Source organism: Bos indicus, chromosome X, assembly GCF_029378745.1.
Source record: "Bos indicus isolate NIAB-ARS_2022 breed Sahiwal x Tharparkar chromosome X, NIAB-ARS_B.indTharparkar_mat_pri_1.0, whole genome shotgun sequence".
NCBI classification, from domain to species: Eukaryota; Metazoa; Chordata; class Mammalia; order Artiodactyla; family Bovidae; genus Bos; species Bos indicus.
Genome location: NC_091789.1, coordinates 99,515,561 through 99,542,325, shown reverse-complemented (window position 1 = coordinate 99,542,325; position 26,765 = coordinate 99,515,561). Strand labels below are relative to the sequence as shown.

Sequence of the window (26,765 nt, the reverse complement as noted above, 5' to 3'; positions counted from 1 at the left end):
ATGATGTTGAAGTGACAGATAGGAGACAAATTGTGTGTAGCTTTGTAAGCATTCTATCCAACTACTCATCCTTTTGGTTGTTCAGGGTGCTCTCTCCTGCTGCCCATATCTCCCACCTGAGTTTACTGCATTTTGAAACAGTTCTTGCATATGTCATGCAGATTAAAGGAGGCTACTTTTTCCTCCTTTAATCTTATATGCCTGTGTCTACATCTGTTTTTCCTGTTGCACTTATAGCTTTGGGTTGATAAGAGAAGCTAGAACTTGTATTTAATTTATCATCTTGATCCAGTTATTACTTAATAAAAATCTTTTCTGTAATTTCAGTGGGACCAATGTTATTGAGAGTTTTTTTTTTTTTTTCTCTTTATGAAAGTAGTATTGGTAGTCCAAAATAGGACTTTGGAAAATAAAAACTAGTTGTTCAGAATTTTACTTTTAATGACTGTTGACTCTAAGAATTAAAAATGCTTATCCCAAACTGCAGTTTACTTAGTGCTGCTTTTAGGCTGTCTTGGAGAAGGAAATGGCAACCCACCCCAGTATTCTTGCCTGGAAAATCCCATGGATGGAGGAGCCTGGCAGGCTACAGTCCATGGGGTCTAAAGAGTCGGGCATGACTGAGCGACTTCACTTCACTTCAGGCGATCTACCTTCAGATAAATGCTAAATCCTATTCTTTGAGCTTCTCAATACTTTTTTAATTTTCTAAATTTGTAGGGGCCATTCTCAGATTTCCCAAAGTATTTGTGGCTATGTATATTAATTTTTTGTATGAGTTATTATAAGGAATTTATTTTTAAAGTACTCAGAAACAGCAGTTAATTCTTATTTTTCGGGGGGAAAATGGGAATACAAGAGGGAAGTGTGATTTTATAGTCAGCTGTGGCCTGATGTTAACAATTTTTAGAGTTTGAATTTGAAATAATTTTGAGATCCATTTTAAATTAAATTTCTGTGTGATTACATAATATAATAAATTTGATTTGGTAATATATTTCTGTAAATCTTAATGCCTAGATATCTTGATTTTCTATGTTTATCATGTGTGTCAGGCATCTTTAACTGTCCTAAGTAATATAAGCATAGATGAAAATTTCCATTTTAAGATGATAAGATTTAACTAACCTTTTTTTTTTTTTAGTAAATTGGTGTAATGAAGGTTTTTTATTGTTTTAAATCTGTTTACTTCAGATTTTAATTTTCAGTTTTCAAAGTTGCTATGATAAAAAATATTCTAGGGTGGAAATTTAATATTCTGTGATTTTATTTATGTGAAGTCTAAATAATATTTTTAAAGAAAAAGAAGGCTTAATTCCTATATGTTCAATACTTCAGGTTTAGTCTGACATAGTACTATTAATAGAAATATACATAGCATTCTGTTTTTGATTACTGACTGGTCCATACAAGAAACTCCAATGGTATAAATAACTGCTCTACCTCACGTAAATTATTACCGTTTTGGTTTTCCTCTTTTTATCTCCATCTAGGAGATGTCCCCAGATGCTTCACTTCCGGGAGATCCAGAGGCCTATCCTGCTGCTGTGTCAAGCGGTGGAACCATTCATCTACAGACAGGAGGTGGATATTTTGGCCTAAGCTTTACTTGTCCTAGTCTCAAAAATCCTATTAGCAAGAAATCCTGGACTCGCAAATTAAAAAGCTGGGCATACAGGCTACGGCAGTCAACCAGCTTTTTCAAGAGATCAAAAGTCCGTCAAGGTAGTGTGCTTACAGTCAGGGACGTAGACTAGGTAACATCATTTTTCATTTACTTCTGTTTCTTTCTGTTGTTATTCATACACAAATCTTGCCACCTTTTCCATATATCCCATGTATGTAACACGTCCCATTAATGTCATTTCCATTTTATTTTTCCTTTTGTAACTAATTCAGTTTTAAAGTATTCATTTCATATAGACACTAAGTCTCAGGATAAATCTTGAAATGTCTGATTTAGAGGTAGGGGCTTCTACAGTGTTGCTTATTACATTAACACTTTTTTAATTGTCTAGCAGGAGTTAAGCTTTTTCTACTTCATTTCTGGTAATGTAAACAAATGTAATATTAACAAACAATTTTCTCCTTTCTGCTTACAATTTGGCAAAACTTGCAGTGGAAACAGAAGATACGAGATCAGCAGTTGTTCCTGACCCCATTCATCTGACAGGAGAGTCCACAACTGATACTAGGTCTTTGAGTAAATGTAAAGCAATGAGTGGATCATTTCAGCGGGGTCGGTTTCAGGTTTGTGTCTTTGGTAGAATCATTTTCTACAGGGACATTATGAAAGGTGACAGCATTGAAGATCTAGGTCTGTAGATGGTAATTATTTTAAATGTAGATTATTATCATATTTAATTTTTCCCCCTTATATGTATCTTCTCACCTTCTGTAGCCATCCACTAAAGGTGAGTCTAAAGAAATGAGGATTTTAGTAACTGGAACAGAGCATAGATCTGTGTCATTGTTTTTTGGTGGGTGGGAGTCATCTTTTTTATAAATCTGATTTCATGTCCTTTAGAATCTTGGCAATTAAAATATTTTTAATTTTTTATTGAAGTATAGATGGTTTACAAAATGGTGTTAGTTGTATGTGCACCTATGGAATGTTTTAATTGCAGAATTGTATTTGAGCAATATGTAGCCAACTGAATTTACAAAAGGCCCAACTGAAAACCTTTGAATATGGCAAGAATAAATGGGATTTTTTTTAAACTTTTTTTTTCCTTTGGCTGCTCCATGTGACATGCAGAACTTCCCTGACTAGGGGTCAAACCTGTGGCCCCTGCAGTGAAAGTGCAGAGTCTTAACCACTAGACCACTGGGGAAGTCCTAAATGGGGTTTTAAAGTTTTGGTATTATCAATGTGTATGCATTGCAGAAGACCATCCAATTGTCTGTACCATATAATATATTGAATTTCTTTGTGGGTTTACTCTTTGGTTAGGCAGAGCCAGCCACCTCTGCCTTTTTGTATTTCAGGTGATTACAGTTCCCCAGCAGGAGTCAGTGGAAGTGACATCTTTTGGAATAGAACACATACCAGCATTCAATGAAATGACAAGTCAGTCTAGTGAAGAAGCTTTAGCCTTTACTGAAACAGCAAAGTCTCAATTGGTAGAAATGGAACCTGTCACACACAATCCACAAACTTCACTTTCTCCTCAGAAGTTACAAGCTCTTCATGAAACCTTCAAAGAAGATCCAAGAATTTCCAAACAAACTGACAACTTTTCATCTTTTAGTATAGCTTGTGAAACTGATATATCTTCGATGAGTACAGAAAAGGAATTGGAAGAAAATTCAGCCACAGGAAGTAGCATGCAGTCTGGATCTGAACAGCTTAAAGAGAGAGAGATACATACTGCTAGGAAACAGCCTAGCTCTAATTGTGAATTTTCAGCCGCTCTTCCTGACAGAGGGAAATCAATGGCGAAGACTGGTACAGAGAGAGAAAAGTGCTTACCACTCTGTGAAGAAAAAGCCTGTGTTCAAACACAGAGCTCACACTTTTATTCACCATCTTCCCCAATGAGCAGTGATGATGAGTCAGAAATAGAGGATGAGGACTTAAAGGTGGAGCTTCAAAGATTACGAGAAAAGTAAGAACTGTTTCTCTTTTGTCACAAATCTGATTGCTTTGGGTTTTATAGAACTAAGTATTTGACTGGTAGCTAATTGAGATTGGTGACATTTTGTGCTGTGTGATTAGTCATTCAGTCGTGTCCTACTCTTTGAGACCCCATGGACTGTAGCCTGCCAGGCTCCTCTGTCTATGGGAATTGTCCAAGCAAGGATACTGGAGTGGGTCGCAATGCCCTCCTCCAGGGGATCTTCCCAACCTAGGGATCGAACCCAGGTCTCCTGCATTGCAGGTGGATTCTTTACCATCTGAGCCACCAGGGAAGCCTGGAGTGGATAGTTTATCCCTTCTCCAGGGGATCTTCCCGACCCAGGAATTGAACCGGGGTCTCTTGCATTGCAGGTGGATTCTTTACCAGCTGAGCTACCAGAGAAGCCCTGGTGACATTTTAATGATTCAAAAAAATTTGTTATTGAAAACTACAAAGATAGCATCAGATCCCAGAGGCTAAGGGCTCAGTCCCACAAGACTGCCCCCTTCAGATGCCCATCACAAGTCCAAGTAGTGTTACCTATGCTTCTGACCAACCTGTTACCACAGGTTTCCACAAACCTCTCCTCAGGTTTGATTAACTTGCTAGAATGGCTTATAGAACTCAGGAAAACAGTTTTCTTACTAGATTATTGGTTTATTATAAAAGGATACAACTCAAGAACAGCCAGATGGCAAGGTATAGAAGGGGCAAGGAACCTCATGGCCTCTCAGGAGTGCCACTGTCGCACCTACATGCCTCCTTCAACCTAGAAGCTCTCAGAATCCCTGTAATTCACAGATTTTTATGGAAACTTCATTATGTAGGCATGATTGAGTAAATCATTGGCCATTGGTAATTAATTCAACCTCCAGCCTCTTTTCCCTCCTTAGAGGTACCCATCCTTAGGGGCTATCCAGAAGTCACTTTGTGATTTAAAGGGGCTTATTTTGAATAACGAGACACTCCTTTATCACTCTGGAAATGTTTCAGGAACTGGAGCTATTTGAGGACAAAAGACCAAACATTGTAACAAAAAATTCTTGGATCACTCTTATCATTTAGAAAATTACAAGGGTTTTAGGAGCAGTGTGCCAGGAATAGGGACCAAGATCAAATAACATCTTATTTTTATTATAAATCATAATATCACAACAGTAAAAATGCACACAAAACAGTCTATTTCTCATGCTCTAACCTCATTTCTCATAGGCAACCACTGGTATATAACTTGTCCATCATTTTTTTATGCATTTACAAATATAGTTTTTAAGTTTATAAAAGTAGGATCATAATATACATGTTATTCTGCATTTTTTGGCTTAACATTGTCTCCTCTTCATGTTTGCACAAATAATCTTTATTCCATGCATTGGGATAGCATATAGCCATTTATTTGTGTGTGTGTGTGTGCACAGTTGCATCTAACTCTTTGTAACCCCATGAACTGTAGCCTGCCAGGCTCCTCTATGAATTTTTCCAGGCAAGAATACTGGAGTGGGTTGCTATCTCCTTCTCAAGGGCATCTTCCCTACCCAGGGATTGACCTCTCGTATCCTGCATTGGCAGGTGGATTCTTCACCACTGCACCACCTGGAAAGCCCCAAAGTTTATTTAATCCCTCCTTAATGAGAATTTCAGTTTTATCCCATATTTTGTTTATATAAAAAATGTTGAAGTGAACATCCTTTTATGTTTGTGTACTTATATTAGAAGGATACCTAAATTCCTGGATTAGAGGTTTGTACAAGTGCCTGTTTTCCCACTCCTTCACAACATTAGACTGGGTGTTATTGATTCTTTTAATTTTATTCCTATCAGATGAATAAAAATTATTTTTTAAAATTTGTGTTCTAATTAATACTAAGGTTGTGCATCATCTCATATTTATTGGCTACTTGTATTTCCTTTCCTTTAGAGTTACTTTTTCTTATTCTTTCCCCCCTTTTCTATAAAGTCATTGATTTTTGGCAGATATTTATATGTTCTGAATAGTAACCTTTTACTATGTTGAAAAATTATTTCCTGTTTACACTTGCAAAGAATAATCATGTTAATATTATCAGTACTATGGAACTTTAATTTTTTAAATTATCTTTTACTATATTGAGGTTTTATAAATTTGTTCTTGTCAATTTATTGAGCTTTTTCTTTATGTCTGATTAGTTTAATGTTGCACTTTAGGAAGGCACTGATCATATTAATTTTGTGAAAATATTCTGTATTTCCACATTCTTAATCTAAATTCCTTGTTAAACTTTACTTGTACTGGTAGAGTTCCTTGGCTCATGTATATGGCTCCTGTGCCATTAAAGTGCTTTCTGCATGATTTTCCTTCAGACATATTCAGGAGGTGGTAAATCTTCAAACCCAGCAGAATAAGGAGCTACAGGAGCTCTATGAACGCCTTCGAGCAATTAAAGATAGCAAAGTCCAATCATCAGAAGCTCCTGTATCACCTGCATCACCACGTAGACCAAGATCTTTAAAAAGCAAACTTCGAAGCCGTCCCCAGTCCTTGACATGTGTGGACAGTGGCACAGTTGCTACAGGTAAATCAGTCTTATAAGTGATTTTAAAAGCCTGGTCAAAGATCAGCAAAATTAGAAAAAGAACACTAATAAACTTATTTTTTATTAACCTAAGATTATTTAAAGAAGTACACATTTTTCTGACATTCTTTTCTTTTTGGTGCTGAATGTTCTTTCATTAAATAATGATAAGAATAGGTGATAGATTTTGGAGAGCAAACAAAGGTTGTTTTCATTTGGAAAACAAATACCTGGAAGCCCAATTTCAATCACCAAAACAGTTTTTGAAATGTTGGTAGTCAATGGGAACCGCTGGTCTAGCATTTGGAGTTTGTTGCTAACAAAGATAATCTTGAAAGTAAAGTCATGTTCTATCTGATGTAAGAGATCTTTATTTATTATGAGAATATTAGAAAAAATATATGTCTTTGAATTTGTAAAAAGAGAGGATCAATCTCTACTTAACTAATAAACAAGTTAATCACATCAGACTTCCTTGGTTCCATCTGCATAGTCAAGGTGAGGGTTGAGGGTGAACTATAAGGGTGTGTATGAGATCTCAACAGAATTTGTGGTAGACAGAATAATGATTCCCCCCCAAAGATGTCCATGTACAAATTCTTGCAGCCTATGATTATGTTCAGTTGTATGGCAAAGGGTAATTGAGGTTGTAGATGGAATTAAAGATGGTAACCAACATTTTAAAATAGATATCCTGGATTATCTGAGTGGGCCCAGAGTAATCACAAGTTTCCTCTGAAGTACAAGAGGCAGGAGAAAGGGTCAGAGAAAAGATGTGAAAAAGGAAGCAGTGTCAGAGAGAATGCAGCATTACTGGCTTTGAAGGTGGCAGAAAAGGGTCACAAACCAAGGAATGTAGGCAGCCCTTAGAAGCTAGAAAAGGCGGGGGAACTTTGAAAAAACAAGGTTAATTATTCACAGGTTATGGGGAGTACACATTCTGTGGGGTCACATAATGAGAGGTTTGGTCGGGATATGTGAAACAGGAGCACACACTAGAGAGCAAGAGCAAATACTAGCAGACCTAGGGTTCTTCATTTATTTGGGTTAAGGGTGGGGTACCTAGGGTTTTGCAAGTTCACTCCTTATAGGTTAATTTAAAAAGAGAGTGGGAATTAAAGCATGGGGAGGGAAAAGCAGGATCACTCAAATGATCAGTTACCTAGGTCAGCCAGGACTTTCTAAAAGGGCAGCTTCATGGGTGGGGTGGCCTGGCTCTTTATCTAGTTGTATAGCTGGCAGTGTGTTTATTTGAGACAGATTTCTTTGAAATGTATTGTTTAGTTGTTAGGTCATGTCCCACTCTTTTGAGACCCTGTGGGCTATAGCCTGCCAGGCTCCTCTGTCCATGATATTTCCCAGGCAAGAATACTGCAGTGGGTTGCCATTTCCTTCTCCAGGGAATCTTCCCAATCCAGGAATCTTTTATGTCTTCTGCACTGGCAGGCAGATTCTTTACCACTGAGCCACTTTGAAATACATACCTCAGCAATCAAAAGCTTAATGCCAACCTAACTCTACACCTAAAGAAACTAGAAAAGGAAGAAATGAAGAACCCCAGGGTTAGTAGAAGGAAAGAAATCTTAAAAATTAGGGCAGAAATAAATGCAAAAGAAACAAAAGAGACCATAGCAAAAATCAACAAAGCCAAAAACTGGATTTTTGAAGATAAATAAAATTGACAAAACATTACCCAGACACATCAAGAAACAAAGGGAGAAAAATCAAACCAATAAAATTAGAAATGAAAATGGAGAGATCACAACAGACAACACAGAAATACAAAGGATCATAAGAAACTATTATCAGCAACTATATGCAAATAAAATGGACAACTTGGAAGAAATGGACAAATTCTTAGAAAAGTACAACTTTCCAAAACTGAACCAGGAAGACATAGAAAAATCTTAACAGACCCATCACAAACAGAGAAATTGAAACTGTAATCAGAAATCGTCCAGCAAACAAAAGCCCAGGACCAGACGGCTTCACAGCTGAATTCTACCAAAAATTTAGAGACGAGCTAACACCTATCCTACTCAAACTTTTCCAGCAAATTGCAGAGGAAGGTAAACTTCCAAATTCATTATATGAGGCCACCATCACCCTAATACCAAAACTTGACAAAGATGCCACACAAAAAAAGAAAACTACAGGCCAATATCACTGGTGAACATAGATGCAAAAATCCTTAACAAAATTCTAGGAAACAGAATCCAAAAACATATTAAAAAGGTCATACATCATGACCAAGAGGGCCTTATCCCAGGGATGCAAGGATTCTTCAATATCCAGAAATCAATCAATGTAAAACACCACATTAACTAATTGAAAAATAAAAAACATATGATTATCTCAATAGATGCAGAGAAAGTCTTTGACAGAATTCAACATCCATTTATGATAAAAATCTTCCAGAAAGCAGGAATAGAAGGAACATACCTCAACATAATAAAAGCTATATATGACAGACCCACAGCAAACATTATCCTCAATGGTGAAAAACTGAAAGCATTTCCCCTAAAGTCAGAAACAAGACAAGGGTGCCCTCTCTCACCACTACTATTCAACATAGCGTTGGAAGTTTTGGCCACAGCAATCAGAGCAGAAAAAGAAATAAAAGGAATCTAGATTGGAAAAGAAGAAGTAAAACTCTCACTGTTTGCAGATGACATGATCCTCTACATTGAAAACCCTAAAGGCTCCACCAGAAAATTACTAGAATTAATCAATGAATATAGTAAAGTTGCAGGATATAAAGTCAACACACAGAAATCCCTTGGATTCCTATACACTAACAATGAGAAAACAAAGAGAAATTAAGGAAACAATTCCATTCACCATTGCAACGAAAAGAATAAAATACTTAGGAATATATCTGCCTAAAGAAACAAAAGACCTATATATAGAAAACTATAAAACACTGGTGAAAGAAATCAAAGAGGACACAAATAGATGGAGAAATATACTGTGTTCATTGATCAGAAGAATCAATATAGTGAAAATGTATATACTACCCAAAGCAATCTATAGATTCAATGCAATCCCTATCAAGCTACCAACAGTATTTTTCAGAGAACTAGAACAAATTATTTCACAATTTGTATGGAGATACAAAAACTTCAAATAGCCAAAGCAATGTTGAGAAAGAAGAATGGAACAGTAGGAATCAACCTGCCTGACTTCAGGCTCTACTACAAAGCCACAGTCATCAAGACCGTATGGTACTGGCACAAAGACAGAAATATAGATAAATGGAACAAAATAGAAAGCTCAGAGATGAATCCACACACCTATGGACACCTTATCTTCGACAAAGTAGGCAAGAACATACAATGGAGGAAAGACAATCTCTTTAACAAGTGGCGCTGGGAACTGGTCAACCACTTGTAAAAGAATGAAACTAGAACACTTTCCAACACCATACACAGAAATAAACTCAAAATAGATTAAAGATCTAAACGTAAGACCAGAAACTATAAAACTCCTAGAGGAAAACATAGGGAAAAAAACACTCTCCGACATAAAACACAGCAGGATCCTCTATGACCCACCTCCCAGAGTAATGGAAACAAAAGCAAAAATAAACAAATGGGACCTGATTGAACTTAAAAGCTTTTGCACAATGAAGGAAACCATAAGCAAAGTGAAAAGACAGCCTTCAGAATGGGAGAAAATAATAGAAAACGAAGCAACTGACAAAGAATTAATCTCAAAACTATAGAAGCAGCTCATGCAGCTCAATTCCAGAAAAATAAATGACTCAATCAAAAAATGGGCCAAAGAACTAAACAGACATTTCTCCAAAGAAGACCTACAGATGGCTAACAAACACATGAAAAGATGTTCAACATCACTCATTATCAGAGAAATGCAAATCAAAACCACAATGAGGTACCACCTCACGCTGGTCAGAATGGCTGCTCTCAAAACCTCTACAAACAATAAATGCTGGAGAGGGTGCGGAGAAAAAGGAACTGTCTTACACTGTTGGTATGAATGCAAACTAGTACAGCCACTATGGAGAACAGTGTGGAGATTCCTTAAAAGGCTGGAAATAGAACTACCATACGACCCAGCAATTCCACTGCTAGGTATACACACCAAGGAAACCAGAACTGAAAGAGACCTGTGTACCCCAGTGTTCATCACAGCACTGTTTATAATAGCCAGGATATGGAAGCAACCTAGATGCCCATCAGCAGACAAATGGATAAGAAAGCTGTGGTACATATACACAATGGAGTATTACTCAGCCATTAAAAAGAATACATTTGAATCAGTTCTAATGAGGTGGATGAAATTGGAGCCTATTATACAGAGGGAAGTAAGTCAGAAAGAAAAACACCAATACAGTATACTAACGCATATATATGGAATTTAGAAAGATGGTCACGATAACCCTGTATGCGAGATGGCAAAAGAGACACAGATGTATAGAACAGCCTTTTGGACTCTGCGGGAGAGGGTGAGGGTGGGATGATTTGGGAGAATGGCATTGAAACATGTATATTATCATATGTGAAACGGATCGCCAGTCCAGGTTCAATGCATGATACAGGACGCTCGGGGCTGGTGCACTGGGATGACCCAGAGGGATGGGATGGGGAGGGAGGTGGGAGCGGGGGTTCAGGATGGGGAACACATGTACACCCATGGGGAAAAAAAAAAAAGCTTAATGCCAGGCACTTATTTATATTACAATCAAACAAACAAATTGTCAGGCACTTGCACTACACCGCATCTTTCTAATCAACCATGGGATCTCCTGGTAAGAAAACATGCCTTTTGAGATTGCCTTTTTTGACTCAGAACATTGTCTTTGCTATTTTTTAAGTTATTTTGTGTTTTAATAGCTTTTTCCTTTTTTGTTTCTGAGTAATATTCCATGGCATCACATGGCATGATGTACCACAGCTTGTTTATCTATTTACCTGTTGAAAGACATTAGGATTGTTTCAGTGTTGGGTTTTACAAATAAAGCTGCTGTAAATATTCATGTGCAGCTTTCCAGTTCACTTGGATAAAATACTCAGAAATAAAATTGCTCAGTCATATATATGTACATTTTAAATTTTTAAGAAACTTCAAAACTGTTTTCCTAAGCAGCTGCATCATTTTCCATTCCCATCAGTAATGTATGAAACTTCTGGTTTCTCTGGATGCTCTCAGCATATCATATTACTGGTATTATTAAGTTTAACAAATGTAATAGGTGTGTGGTAGTATTACATGGTGGTTTTAATTTTCATTTCCCTGATGATTTGTGATATTAGATATTTTTTTCCCTTATGCTTATTTGCTATCCATATATCCTCTTTGGTTTAGTGCCTATTTTAGACTTTTGCCATTTTTTTGTATCCTGTTTTTTTAGAAGGATTTATAAAGAATTAGTGTTAATTTTTCCTTAATTGTATGGTAGAATTAAACAATAAAGCCATCTGGACCTTGGTTTTATATGTTAGAAATATCAATTCAGTCTCCTTCCTCGTTATAGGTCTATTAAGATTTTTCTCTTTCCATGAGTCAATGTATGTGATTTTTTTTTTTTTTTTAATTTTATTTTATTTTTAAACTTTACATAATTGTATTAGTTTTGACAAATATCAAAATGAATCCACCACAGGTATACATGTGTTCCCCATCCTGAACCCTCCTCCCTCCTCCCTCCCCATACCATCACTCTGGGTCGTCCCAGTGCATTAGCCCCAAGCATCCAGTATCGTGGATCGAACCTGGACTGGCAACTCATTTCTTACATGATATTTTACATGTTACAATGTCATTCTCCCAAATCTTCCCACCCTCTCCCTCTCCCACAGAGTATGTGATTTTATAGAAATCTGGCCCTTTCATTCAAATTACGAAATTTGTTGTCATATGAAATTTCATAGAATTCTCTTAAAATCTTTTTATTTCTGTAAGATTTATAGTGATGTCCCCTCTTTTATTTATTTTTATTTTAGTACTTTGAATCTTTTCTCTCTTTTGTTTTCCCTTGGTCAGTCTAGTAAAAGGATTGTCAATTTTGTTGATATTTTTTAAAAAAACAACTTTTAGTTTCACTGACTTTCTTTATTGTTTTTGTTTTCTTTATCTCCATTCTAATCTTTATTATTTCCATCTTTCTACAGGCTATAGTTTACTCTTCTTTTAAAAGTTTTTTCTAGAATAAACTCAATGAGATTCATACTAGATAACACTGACTTTATCAGTTGAATTATGATATGCATAGATATGAATCTCATTGATATTTTTTCTGCCCCTTTCTGTTCACCTTTTGGAACTTCCATTATGCATATTTTGTAATGCTTGATGGTATTCCACAGGTCTTCAAGGTTTTCTTCATTTTGTTTCATTCTTTCTTTCTGTTTCTCAGAGTGGATTTCTCTATTATGTGATCTTCTTGTTGGCTGATTCTTTTGCTCACTCAAATCTGTTATTGAGCCCCTATAGTGAATGTATGGGAGAAGCTACTGGCACCCCACTCCAGTACTCTTGCCTGGACAATCCCATGGACAGAGGAGCCTGGTGGGCTGCAGTCCATGGGGTCGCTAAGATTTGGACACGACTGACCGACTTCACTTTCACTTTTCACTTTCATGCATTGGAGAAGGAAATGACAACCCACTCCAGTATTCTTGCCAGGAAAATCCCAGGGACAGGGGAGCCTGGTGCTGCCGTCTATGGGGTTGGCACAGAGTTGGACACAACTGCAGCGACTTAGCAGCAGCAGCAGTGAATGTATTTCAGTTTTTATACTTTTCAACTCCAGAATTTCTCTTTTTTTAAAAAAAACTAATTTCTGTCTCTTTGTTTATATTCTCTATTTGGTGTGAGACACTGTTATCATACTTTAATTTTTTAGGCAGAGTTTCCTTAAATTTGAATACATCTATAATAGCTGATTTTAAAGGCTTTGTCTACTACATCCAAAATGTTGGCCTCTTTCAGGACTTTTTTTTCACTCTTTTTTTTCCTTCTCAGTGTATATGATATACATCCCTATTTCTTTGCATTTCTGTTAATTTTGTGATGAAAACTGGATGTTGTAGATTGTAATAGCTCCTATACCAGATTCTTCCACCCCCTTCCTCACCATAGTTTGTTGTTGTTGCTGTTTTCTGTTTGTTTGTTATTCTGGTTTTATTTTCTTGTTGCTGTGTATTTTTTTACTGATTTTCCTTCCCTAACTCTGTATTCCTTGAGTTATTTGCTAGCTAGAAAATTTCTAAAAAATTTTTAAAGCCTGGTATACTGGGATTCACATCTGGGCCAGTACATTTAGTGGTGAGCAAGTAATTGGTCAGAAAGGAAGTGAAAGTGTTAGTCACTCAGTCATGCCTGACTATTTGACCCCATGGACTGTAGCCCACCAGCCTCCTCTACCCATGAAATACTGCAGGCAAGAATACTGGAGTGGGTAGCCATTCGCTTCTCCAGGAGATCTTCCCCAACCAGGGATTAAACTCAGGTCTCCTGCATTGCAGGCAAAGACTTTATTAAACGCCTTACCATTCAATATCACAGTAATCCAAGTCTATGCCCCAACCAGTAACGCTGAAGAAGCTGAAGTTGAACAGTTCTATGAAGACCTACAAGACCTTTTACAACTAACACCCAAAAAAGATGTCCTTTTCATTATAGGGGACTGGAATGCAAAAGTAGGAAGTCAAGAAACACCTGGAGTAACAGGCAAATTTGGCCTTGGAATACAGAATGAAGCAGGGCAAAGGCTAATAGAGTTTTGCCAAGAAAATGCACTGGTCATAACAAACACCCTCTTCCAACAACACAAGAGAAGACTCTGTACATGGACATCACCAGATGGTCAACACCGAAATCAGATTGATTATATTCTTTGCAGCCAAAGATGGAGAAGCTCTATACAGTCAGCAAAAACAAGACCAGGAGCTGACTGTGGCTCAGACCATGAACTCCTTATTGCCGAATTCAGACTTAAATTGAAGAAAGTAGGGAAAACCACTAGACCATTCAGGTATGACCTAAATCAAATCCCTTATGATTATACAGTGGAAGTGATAAATAGATTTAAGGGCCTAGGTCTGATAGATAGAGTGCCTGATGAGCTATGGAATGATTTCGTGACATTGTACAGGAGACAGGGATCAAGACCATCCTCATGGAAAAGAAATGCAAAAAAGCAAAATGGCTGTCTGGGGAGGCCTTACAAATACCTGTGAAAAGAAGAGAAGTGAAAAGCAAAGGAGAAAAGGAAAGATATAAACATCTGAATGCAGAGTTTCAAAGAATAGCAAGAAGAGATAAGAAAGCCTTCTTCAGCAATCAATGCGAAGAAATAGAGGAAAACAACAGAATGGCAAAGACTAGAGATCTCTTCAAGAAAATCAGAGATACCAAAGGAACATTTCATGCAAAGATGGGCTCGAGAAAGGACGGAAATGGTATGGACCTAACAGAAGCAGAAGATATTAAGAAGAGATGGCAAGAATACACAGAAGAACTGTACAAAAAAGATCTTCACGACCAAGATAATCATGATGGTGTGATCTTTGACCTAGAGCCATACATCCTGGAATGTGAAGTCAAGTGGGCCTTAGAAAGCATCACTACGAACAAAGCTAGTGAAGGTGATAGAATTCCAGTTGAGCTATTCCACATCCTGAAAGATGATGCTTTGAAAGTGCTGCACTCAATATGCCAGCAAATTTGGAAAACTCAGCAGTGGCCACAGGACTGGAAAAGGTCAGTTTTCATTCCAATCCCAAAGAAAGGCAATGCCAAAGAATGCCCAAACTACCACACAATTGCACTCATCTCACACGCTAGTAAAGTAATGCTCAAAATTCTCCAAGCCAGGCTTCAGCAATATGTGAACCGTGAACTTCCTGATGTTCAAGCTGGTTTTAGAAAATGCAGAGGAACCAGAGATCAAATTGCCAACATCCGCTGGATCATGGAAAAAGCAAGAGAGTTCCAGAAAAACATCTATTTCTGCTTTATTGACTATGCCAAAGCCTTTGACTGTATGGATCACAATAAACTGTGGAAAATTCTGAAAGAGATGGGAATACCAGACCACCTGACCTGCCTCTTGAGAAATCTGTATGCAGGCAGGAAGCAACAGTTAGAACTGGACATGGAACAACAGACTGGTTCCAAATAGGAAAAGGAGTACATCAAGGCTGTATATTGTCACCCTGTTTATTTAACTTATATGCAGAGTACATAATGAGAAACGCTGGACTGGAAGAAACACAAGCTGGAATCAAGATTGCCAGGAGAAATATCAATAACCTCAGATATGCAGATGACACCACCCTTATAGCAGAAACTGAAGAGGAAGTAAAAAGCCTCTTGATGAAGGTGAAAGTGGAGAGTGAAAAAGTTGGCTTAAAGCTCAACATTCAGAAAACGAAGATCATGGCATCCAGTCCCATCACTTCATGGGAAATAGATGGGGAAACAGTGGAAACACTGTCAGACTTTATTTTTCTGGGTTCCAAAATCACTGCAGATGGTGACTGCAGCCATGAAATTAAAAGATCCTTACTCCTTGGAAGGAAAGTTATGACCAACCTAGATAGCATATTCAAAAGCAGAGACATTACTTTGTCAACAAAGGCCTGTCTAGTCAAGGCTATGGTTTTTCTAGTGGTCATGTATGGATGTGAGAGTTGGACTGTGAAGAAGGCTGAGCACCGAAGAACTGATGCTTTTGAACTGTGGTGTTGGAGAAGACTCTTGCGAGTCCCTTGGACTGCAAGGAGATCCAACCAGTCCATTCTGAAGGAGATCAGCCCTGGGACTTCTTTGGAAGGAATGATGCTAAAGCTGAAACTCCAGTACTTTGGCCACCTCATGCGAAGAGTTGACTCATTGGAAAAGACTCTGATGCTAGGAGGGATTGGGAGTAAGAAGAGAAGGGGACGACAGAGGATGAAATGGCTGGATGGCATCACTGACTTGATGGACATGAATCTGAGTGAACTCTGGGAGTTGGTGATGGACAGGGAGGCCTGGCGTGCTGCGATTCATGGGTTCCAATGAGTCGGACACGACTGAGCAACTGATCTAATCTCATCTGTCTGGTTTTTGTTGCCAAGGAAATTTCTGTGAGAAGGCATGCCTTCAGGCTTCAGTTTGCAAGGCATATTTGCAGTTTACTTCCTGGTTGCCCATGAACTCAAGTTCAGTCACAATTAAAGTGACTTGTCCCTTTTCCTGTTTCAGGTCTTTCCTGTCCTGGCATATGTTTACACTCCTGGGGATATGACAGAGGTTTTTTTAAAGTTTCTTACGGTCATCTAGTTGCCCTGAAAAGTGAAAGTCACTCAGTAGTGTCCAACTCTTTGGAACCCCATGGACTACACAGTCCATGGAATTCTCTAAGCCAGAATTGTGGAGTGGGTAGCTAGGGGATCTTCCCAACCCAGGGATTGAACCCAGGTCTCTTGCATTGCAGGCAGATTCTTTACCAGCTAAACCACAAGGGAAGCCCAAAATTACTAGAGTGGGTAGCCTTTCCCTTCTCTAGGGGATCTTCTCAACACAGGAATCAAACCAGAGTCTCCTGCATTGCAGGCAGATTCTTTAGCAACTGAGCTATCTAACATTCTTTTTAAGTTGTAGATCAGGCTCTTATTTGCCCCAACTGAAATCATAGTCTTAAGCATCTGAGTTGTTGCCAAGCACTTTCCTATTGTTTCAGCAATGTCCTGGAGGTAGCTCCCTACCTTCCCCACTCACCCCAGACCTATGCCTGGCAGGGCTGAACTGAACTCTGAGTGAAATCAAACATCTACCTCACTCTCAATAGAGATTTCCCTAGGTTGTTGGACAAAATATTGATTTTGCTCTAGGGATGGTGCTTTTGTTGTTATTGTTGTTCAGTCACTAAATCTTGTCTGACTCTTTGTGACCCCATGGACTGCAGCATGCCAGCTTCCTCTGTACTCCACTATCTCCCAGAGTTTGTTCAAACTCATGTCCACTGAATCAGTGATGCTATCTAACCATCTCATCCTCTGTTGCCCCCTTCTCCTTTTGCCTTCAGTCTTTCCCAGCATCAAGGTCTTTCCCAGTGGGTCAGCTCTTCGCATCAGGTGGCCAAAGTATTGGAGCTTCAGCATCAGTCCTTCCAATGAATATTCAGGGTTGATTTCCTCTAGGACTGACTGGTTTGATCCCCTTGCAGTCCAATGGACTCTCGAGTCTTCTCGAGCACCACAGGTGCTTAGAAGAGAGCTCGAAAGAGTTCTTTCTCCATTGTTGCAGTGCTGGGTTTTGGCTACTGCGACACTGAGCTGAGGAGAAAGCAGGAATGTGAACTGCCACAGTTTAAAATGTCACAGACCTCAGTAGTTTGTCCTGGGTAAATGAGTTTTATTTTGTTCTTTGTCTTTGGATAATTCTCAGAGTTCTGAAATGGTTGGTTTTTGTTGTTTTGCCCATATTTTCATTGTCTTAAAAGTAAGTTCAGCTAGGTCCTTACTCTGCAGTTTTAGAAGGCTTTCTCCTCCCTCTTCTTCTATTTTCTGAAAAAGTTTGTGTTGAATTATCATTTCTTCTTTAAATGTCTCGAAAAATTTTCAGGTGAAACCATGTGGGCCCAGAAGACTTATTTTTTGGAGGTTTATAACTGCAAATTCAAATTCTTGAATAGTAGTTATGCTGCTGCTGCTGCTAAATCACTTCAGTCGTGTCCGAGTCTGTGCGACCCCAAAGACGGCAGCCCACCAGGCTCCCCCGTCCCTGGGATTTTCCAGGCAAGAACGCTGGAGTGGGTTGCCATTGCCTTCTCCAATGCATGAAAGTGAAAAGTGAAAGTGAAGTCGCTCAGTCGTGCCCGACGCTTAGCAACCCCATGGACTGCAGCCTACCAGGCTCCTCCGTCCATGGGATTTTTCAGGCAAGAGGACTGGAGTGGGGTGCCATTGCCTTCTCTGGAATAGTAGTTATAGGATTATGCAAATTCTTGAATAGTAGTTATAGGATTATGCAGTAGTGATAAATTTCCTATTGGGTGAGTTTTGATAGTTTGTGGTTTTTGAGAACTTGATCCATTTCATCAATGTTGCTGAATATTTTTGTTTAGAGTTGTTCATTATTATCTTTGTAATGTCTTGGATATCTGTAGTGATATCACTCCTTTCATTCCTGATATTTGTAATTTGTGTCTTCTTTTTTTTTTCTTTGTTAGTCTTGATAGAGGTTTATTAATTTTGTTAATCTTTTCAAAGATCCAGCTTTGCTTTTATTGATTTTCTCTGTTGTTTTCCAATTTTAAATTTCATTGATTTCTGCTCTTATCTTTATTATTTCCTTCCCTATACATGCCTTGTTTTTATTTCATTCTATTTCTGGTTTCTTAAAATGGAGGCTTAGATTTTTGATGTGAGACCTTTCTTTTTATAATACAAGAATTTCATGCTAAAAAATACAAGTATTTGATGCTATAAATTTTCCTTATAAGCACTACTTTGTTGCATCTACTAAGATTTTTTAAAATTAAGCTTTATTTTGGTGGGATAGTTTTAGATTTATGGAAAAATTATTAAGATAGTACAGAAAGTTTCCATACACCTCACACCCAGTTTCCCCAATTATTAGCATCTTATACATTAGTATGGTACATTTGTCACAAATAATGAATCAGTCTTAATATATGATTGTCAACTGAAGCCCATATTTTACTTTCATTTCCTTAGTTTTTACTTTATATCCTTTTTCTGTCCCAGGATCTCATCTAGGACACCACATTATATTTAGCAGTCATGTATCCTAGGCTCCTTTTGGCTTAACAGTTTCTCAGACTTTCCTTGTTTTTAATGACCTGACAATTTTGAGGAGTACTAGTCAGTTATTTTGAAGAATTTTGTTTTTGAACACTTCTTTACTTACCATTGTTGGGGGGAAGAAATTTTTCTCTTTCCTTCTAGGTTCTGACTGGTCTAAGAATTAAATTAACATGAAACAATAGGAGAAAATCAAACAAAATTTTAATAACATGTATACTTTTATTAGGAGAGAGACCTAATTATAGGAGAGACCCAGGAAAACTAAATAACTCACCAAAATGACTGAAGCCCTCACCTTAAATACCATCTTTAGCTAACGACAAAAGAAGATGTTGGGGGAACTTCAAAGGGGAGTAAGGCATTTCCTATGAAGATGGAAAAACAAATATTTGCTGGGCCATGCAGAGAAAGTGAGACACAGAATGGACTCTGATCTTTAGCCCTGCCTAGATTTACCCTCGGAGAAGGCAATGGCAACCCACTCCAGTACTCTTGCCTGGAAAATCCCATGGACAGAGGGGCCTGGTAGGCTGCAGTCCATGGGGTTGCTAGGAGTTGGACACGACTGAGTGACTTCACTTTATTTTTTCAGTTTCATGCATTGGAGAAGGAAATGGCAACCCACTCCAGTGTTCTTGCCTGGAGAATCCCAGGGATGGGGGGCCTGGTGGCTGCCATCTCTGGAGTCGCACAGAGTCGGAGATGACTTAAGCGACTTAGCAGTAGCAGTAGCAGATTTACCCCATGTGGCACAGTGGTAAAGAATCTGCCTGCAAATGCAGGAGATGCAAGAGACACAGGTTCAAGCCCTGAGTCAGAAAGATCCCCTGGAGTAGGAAAGAGCTACAGTCCATGGGTTTCCCTGGTGGCCCAGATGGTAAAGAATCTGCCTGTAATGCAGGAAAATAGGATTTGATCCCTGGATCAGGAAGATCCCCTCCAGAAGGAAATGGCTACCCACTCTAGTATTCTGTTTTTTTGAAAGGTATGAAGTGGATTTATTTTGTTGTTGTTGTTGTTGTTTGTTTTAATTTATTTATTTTAATTGGAGGCTAATTACTTTACAATATTGTAGTGGTTTTGCCACACATTGACATGACTCAGCCATGGGTGTACATGTGTTCCCCATCATGAGCCTCCCTCCCCATCCCATCCCTCTGCACCAACCCCGAGCACCCTGTCTCATGCATCAAACCTGGACTGGCGATCTGTTTCACATATGATAATATACATGTTTCAATGTTATTCTCTCAAATCATCTCACCCTCACTTTCTCCCACAGAGTCCAAAAGACTGTTCTATACATCTGTGTCTCTCTTGCTGTCTTGCATATAGGGTTATTGTTACCATCTTTCTACATTCCATATATATGCGTTAGTATACTGTATTGGTGTTTTTCTTTCTGGCTTACTTCACTCTGTATAATAGGCTCCAGTTTCATCCACACTCAGTATTCTTGCCTGGAGAATTCCATGGACAGAGGAGCTTGGCAGGCTGCAGTCCATGGAGTGGCAAAGAGTTGGACACGGCTGAGAAACACTTTCACAAAGACACCAGAAGACTCTCCAAGCTCATCTTGTATATTTCCTGCTCCTAGAAGCCATTGTTTCCACAAGGAACCATAAATCATTTTATTGGAGAACAGATTAGAAACGAAGATCTGGGTGTTTGGTGTACTCCTTGCTTCTGGGATGTCATTGCTTCTAGATTCTTTTAGCTGACAGATAAAGAATATGCATATTAACTCATATATATCCATGTCTATGAATATTTCTGTATGTAACTATCTGTATCTATATTAAATACACATTGATATTATCTCCAACTCTAATCCATTACCATATGGATTATATAGCTTTCTCTTGTTTATCTATAACCTCCCAGTCCAACAGTGAGAGGCTCTCACCATCCCCTTTCCCTTTATTTAATTGTTCAATTTCAGTATAATGTATAGTGGTTTCAGATTTGTTAATTTGTAACCCAGTTGGAAATACCTTTATCAACTAGAATGCAGTGCTTATGTATAGTTTCTTTTGCCTTTAATATTAACGGTGCCACTCATTTCCAAAGTTATGTAGGTCAGCACTTGTTCCTCTACTCCTTTATGTGAGATTCTATTATACATTTGTAGGGGATCCAACCAGTCCATCCTAAAAGAAATCAGTCCTGAATATTCATTAGAAGGACTCATGTTGAAGCTGAAACTCCAATACTTTGGCCAACTGATGTGAAGAACTGACCCATTGGAAAAGACCCTGATGCTGGGAAAGATTGAAGGTGGGAGGAGAAAGGGACAACAGAGGATGAGATGGTTGGATGGCATCACCGACTCAATGGACATGAGTTTAAGTAAACTCTGGGAGTTGGTGATGGACAGGGAGGCCTGGCATGCTGCTGTCTATGGGGTCGCAAAGATTCACACACAACTGAGCGACTGAACTGAACTGAACTTAATATGATTAGGTTCTTTTGTTATATTCTGGGATTCCATCCTGGGATTCCCGACCTCCTAAATGATTTTTTAAAATTTTCATACATTTCATTCTAATATTTTGTTGGCTTTCTCTGCTGTAAAGTTCTATCAGTCAGTTCAGTTGCTCAGTCACGTCCAGCTCTTTGCAACCCCATGGAATGCAGCACAGCAGGCTTCCCTGTCCATCACCAACTCCCAGAGCTTGCTCAAACTCATGTCCATTGAATAGGTGATACCATCCAACCATCTCATCCTCTGTTGTCCCCTTCTCCTCCCACCTTCAATCTTTCCCAGCATCAGGGTCTTTTCCAATGAGTCAGTTCTTTGCATCAGGTGGCCAAAGCATTGAAGCTTCAATTTCAGCATCAGTCCTTCCAATGTATATTCAGGACTGATTTCCTTTGTGACTGACTGGTTTGATCTCCTTGCTGTAATGTTCTATATTTTTTGACAAATGCATCCTATACTGGGATCTTATTACCTCCTAAGTGATTTAAAAATTTTCCACACACTAAGTTTTAGTCTTTATTCTCTAGAGCCTCTATGTTTTGATATGCTGTATTTTGGGGGCTTTTTCAGTTCCAAATTTTTTCTTCTCTTGAGACTTCCTCTTTCTTCCATGTTTATTTGGTTATGTTTAATTTCCACATGTTTTGAGATTTTTCTTATTATCTTTGTTACTAATTTGTACTTCAATTTCATTTTGATCAGAGAATATATTTTCAGTGGTTTTGATTACTTTCAATTTGTTCTGATTTGTTTTATGACCCAAGATATGGTTTATTTAGGTGAATGTTTCATGTGCACTTGAAAATAATGTAAACCCTGTTGTTGTTTAGTAGAGTTTTCTATAAATGTTGGTTAGATCTAGATGTTTGAATGGTATTGTTCAATTTTTCTATATCCTTGCTCATTTGCTATGCACTACTTCTCTTGTTTTTTAAAATCTTTATTGAATTATAGTTGCTTTACAATGTTGTATCAGTCTGCTATGTAGCATAGTGAATCAGCTCTATGTATACATATATCCTGTCTTTTCTGGATTTCCTTCCAATTTAGGTCACCAGAGGCCATTGAGTAGAGATACCTGTGCTATACAGTAGGTTCTCATTAGCTATCTGTTTTATACATAGAGATGTATATATGCCAGTCACAATCTCCTCATTCATCCCACCCACTCTCTCCCTAAACCGCATTACTACTTCTATTGTTGACTGAGAGAAGAGTGTAGAAGACTCCAACTGTAATTGTAGATTTGTCTCTTTCTCCTTTCAGTTCTATCAGTTTTTGCCTCATGTATTTGAGGCTGCAGTTACAAACACAGCATTGTTTTATCTTCTTGGTTAATTCTTTTAGTATTATGTATCCATCTTTATTCTTAGTTATTTTTGCTTGCTTTGATGTCTCCTTTGTCTGATATTAAATACCCATTCCATCTTTATTTTGGTTAGTGTTTGCATGGTGTATCTTTTTCATCCTTTTAGTTTTAATCTGTCTATATTATTACATTTGAAGTGAGTTTCTTGCAAATAACTTACGGTCACATGAAAAAGAATCCATTCTGGCAGTCTTTGTTTTTCACTTATTTTTAAGCCATTTATAGTGAATGTAATGATCAGTATGTTTGGATTTTGGTCGGTCATATTTTAAATATGTTTTCTGTTCATATTTTTCATTCCTTCTCCTTTTCTACCTTCATTTGGTTTATTCAAATGTACTTTTAATATTCCATTTCAGTTTATCTATTATGTTTTTTCTTCATTTCTTTTTACATTTTAAGTGGTTGTTCTAGGGATTATAGCTTTGCAGTCTACCTAAAATCAATCTTTTACTACTTCAAGGGGAATGTAGAAACCTTACATTCATATAGGTTTCTTTATTCTTTATAATTATCTTGTGTATTCCATCTACATATATGGAAAGCTGTATCACACTGAATTATAATTTTCATTTTCACTTGGGTTTCAGGGTATTTGATATACCATTTCTGTATGTCTGCCTTCATTTCATGCTCTTTCATGTTTCCTACTTTTCTAAGTTCCCTTCCTATAGTGGTCTTCCTGTGTGTGTGTGTGTGTGTGTGTGTGCACACACGTGCTCAGCAACATCCAACTCTGAGATTCCATGGACTGTAGCCTGCCAGGCTCCTCTGCCCATGGAATTTTCCAGGTAAGAATACTGGAGTGGGTTGCCATTTCCTACTTCAGGGAATCTTAACCCACCCAGGGATTGAACCTGTATCCCTTGCATCTTCTACATTGGCAAGCAGATTCTTTATCACTGCCCAACCTGGAAAACCCTTCCTTTAGTGTTACTCTTTTAGAACAGATCTACTGGTGACAAATTCTTTTAAATTTTTTTCATCTGAGAATGTCTTTTTTCACACTTTGATTCCTGAAGGATATTTTTGCTGTATACAGAATTTGGGGTTGACACGTATCTTTTAGCATTTTAAAAATATTAGTCCACTTCTTTCTAGCGTCCATGATTTATAATGAGAAATCCATAGAAATTTGAATCATTGTTTTCCTGTATAAAATTCCTACATTGTTTTTTTCTGGTTGCCTTCAGAATTTTTCTTTTCTTTAATTTTCAATAATTTTTATGAAATATATTTCTGTTTCAGCAATTAGTATGTATGTTGGCATGAGGTTCTTTGTGTTTATTTCTGTTCTGAGTTCACTGAGCTGCTTGAATATGTGGATTTATATCATTTGCCAAATTTAGCAAGTTATCAGCAAATATTTTTTTCTTATCATGGTCTTTTTTTTCTCTCCTTCTAAGACTCTGATGACACAAATTTTAGACTTTTTGCTTTTGTCCCATAGGTCCCTTACTTTCTGTGCATGTTTGAGTTTCAGTATTATTTCTCTGTTGTTTAAATTGAATTTTTTGTGGAGTGGGTGGAATGGGTGAATTAGGTGAGGGAAATTAAGAAGTACAAACATCCAGTTACAATTAAAAGAGTCATAGGGATGAAATATATAGTATGAAAAATATAGTCAATAAAAATGCAATATTTTTTTGTGGTGACAAAGATGGGCAAAAGGTACAAATTTCCAGTTATAAGATAAACAAGTAGTAGGGATGTAATGTATAACATGATTAACACAATTAACACTGCTATATGTTTTATGAACGTTCTTAAGAGGGTAAATCTGTGTTCTTACCACAAGAAAAAGAAATTTTTTTCTTTTACTTTGTTATCTATATGAGATGGTGGATGTTCACTAAAGTTATCGTGGTAATCATTGCATAAGGTGTTCTAGTTCAAATCATTACGCAGTATACCTTAAACTTATGCAGTGCTATCTCAATAAAGCTGGCAAAAATTGAATTTTCTTTTGTCATCTCCCTTCTGTTACTGAGTTCATCCAAGGAGGTTTTTTGGTGGGTGTTTTTTGTTGTTACCATTTTTGTATATTTTTTGGTTCTAAAATTTCATATATGTTCTTCTATTTCTTTGTTAAGATTTCCAGTTTTGTCATTGGGTTCAGTAGTTTTTGTGATTACCTATTTGAGCATTTTTATAATAGCTGCTTTAGAGTATTTATCAGACAATTCCAACACCATAGCCTTGACTAGACGGACCTTTATTGGAAAAGTAATGTCTCTGCTTTTTAATATGCTGTCTAGGCTATGGTTTTTCCAGTGGTCATGTATGGATGTGAGAGTTGGACTATAAAGAAAGCTGAGTGCCGAAGAATTAATGCTTTTGAACTGTGGTGTTGGAGAAGACTCTTGAGAGTCCCTTGGACTGCAAGGAGATCCAGCCAGTCCATCCTAAAGGAGATCAGTCCTGGGTGTTCATTGGAAGGACTGATGTTGAAGCTGAAACTTCAATACTTTGGCCACCTGATGCGAAGAGCTGACTCATTTGAGAAGACCCTGATTCTGGGAAAGATTGAGGACAGGAAGAAGGGGACGACAGAGGATAAGATGGTTGGATGGCATCACTGACTCAATGGACATGGGTTTGGGTGGACTCTGGGAGTTGGTGATGGACAGGGAGGCCTGGTGTGCTGCAGTTCATGGGGTTGCAAAGAGTCAGACATGACTGAGCAACTAAACTGAACTGAACTAGGTTGGTCATAACTTTCCTTCCAAGGAGTAAGCATCTTTTAATTTCATGGCTGCAGTCACCATCTGCAGTGATTTTGGAGCCCAGGAAAATAAAATCTGACTGTTTCTACTGTTTCCCCATCTATTTCCCCATGAAGTGATGGGACCAGATGCCATGGTCTTAGTTTTCTGAATGTTGAGCTTTAAGCCAACTTTTTCATTCTCCTCTTTCATTCTCATCAAGAGGCTTTTTAGTTCCTCTTCACTTTCTGCCATAAGGGTGGTGTCATCTGCATATCTGAGGTTATTGATATTTCTCCCAGCAATCCTCATCCCTGCTTCCCTGGTGGCTCAGAGGTTAAAGTGTCTGCCTGGAATGCGGGAGTCCCAGGTTTGATCCCTGGGTTGGGAAGATCCCCTGGAGAAGGAAATGACAACCCACTCCAGTAATCTTGCTTGGAGAATCCCATGGAGGGAGGAACCTGGGGGCAGTCCATGGGGTTGCAAAGAGTCGGACACGACTGAGCGACTAAACTTTCTTTCACTTTCCAGCAATCTTGATTCCACCTTGTGCTTCATCCAGCCCAGCATTTCTCATAATGTGCTCTGCATAAGTTATATAAGCAGGGTGACAATATACAGCCTTGACATACTCCTTTTCCTATTTGGAACCAGTCTGTTGTTCCATGTCCAGTTCTAACTGTTGCTTCCTGACTTGCATATAGGTTTCTCAAGAGGCAGGTCAGGTGGTCTGGTATTCACATCTCTTGAAGAATTTTCCACAGTTTATTGTGATCCACGCAGTCAAAGGCTTTGGCATAGTCAATAAACCAGAAATAGATGTTTTTCAGGAACTCTTTTTTTTTTTTGATAATCCAGTGCATGTTGGCAATTTGATCTGTGGTTCCTCTGCTTTTTCTAAAACCAGCTTGAACATCTGGAAGTTCATGGTTCACGTATTGCTAAAGCCTGGCTTGGAGAATTTTGAGGATTACTTTACTAGCGTCTAAGATGAGTGCAATTGTGCGGTAGTTTGAACATTCTTTGGCATTACCTTTCTTTGGGATTGGAATGAAAACTGACCTTTTCCAGTCCCGTGTCCACTGCTGAGTTTTCCAAATTTGCTGGAGTATTGAGTGCAGCACTTTCACAGCATCATCTTTCAGGATTTGAAATAGCTCAACTGGAATTCCATCACCTTCACTAGCTTTGTTCATAATGATGCTTCCTAAGACCCACTTGACTTCACATTCCAGGATATCTGGCTCTAGGTGAG

The 26,765-nt window shown here is 38.1% G+C and overlaps 1 protein-coding gene across 5 annotated transcripts in view; it reads left to right on the top strand.

Moving 5' to 3' along the window:
* Positions 1-26,765, top strand: part of WNK3 (WNK lysine deficient protein kinase 3) — a 190,520-nt gene that overhangs the window by 141,284 nt on the left and 22,471 nt on the right. For 3 of the 5 annotated variants that reach the window (XM_070783789.1, XM_070783791.1, XM_070783790.1), the window contains 4 exons: positions 1,494-1,584; positions 2,120-2,250; positions 2,989-3,608; positions 5,961-6,172. In XM_070783789.1, coding sequence (XP_070639890.1) covers positions 1,494-1,584; positions 2,120-2,250; positions 2,989-3,608; positions 5,961-6,172 — 1,054 coding nt within the window. Of the gene's footprint in view, positions 1-1,493; positions 1,726-2,119; positions 2,251-2,988; positions 3,609-5,960; positions 6,173-26,765 lie in introns of all 5 variants that reach the window. The other 2 variants (XM_070783788.1, XM_070783787.1) reach the window with 1 other exon arrangement.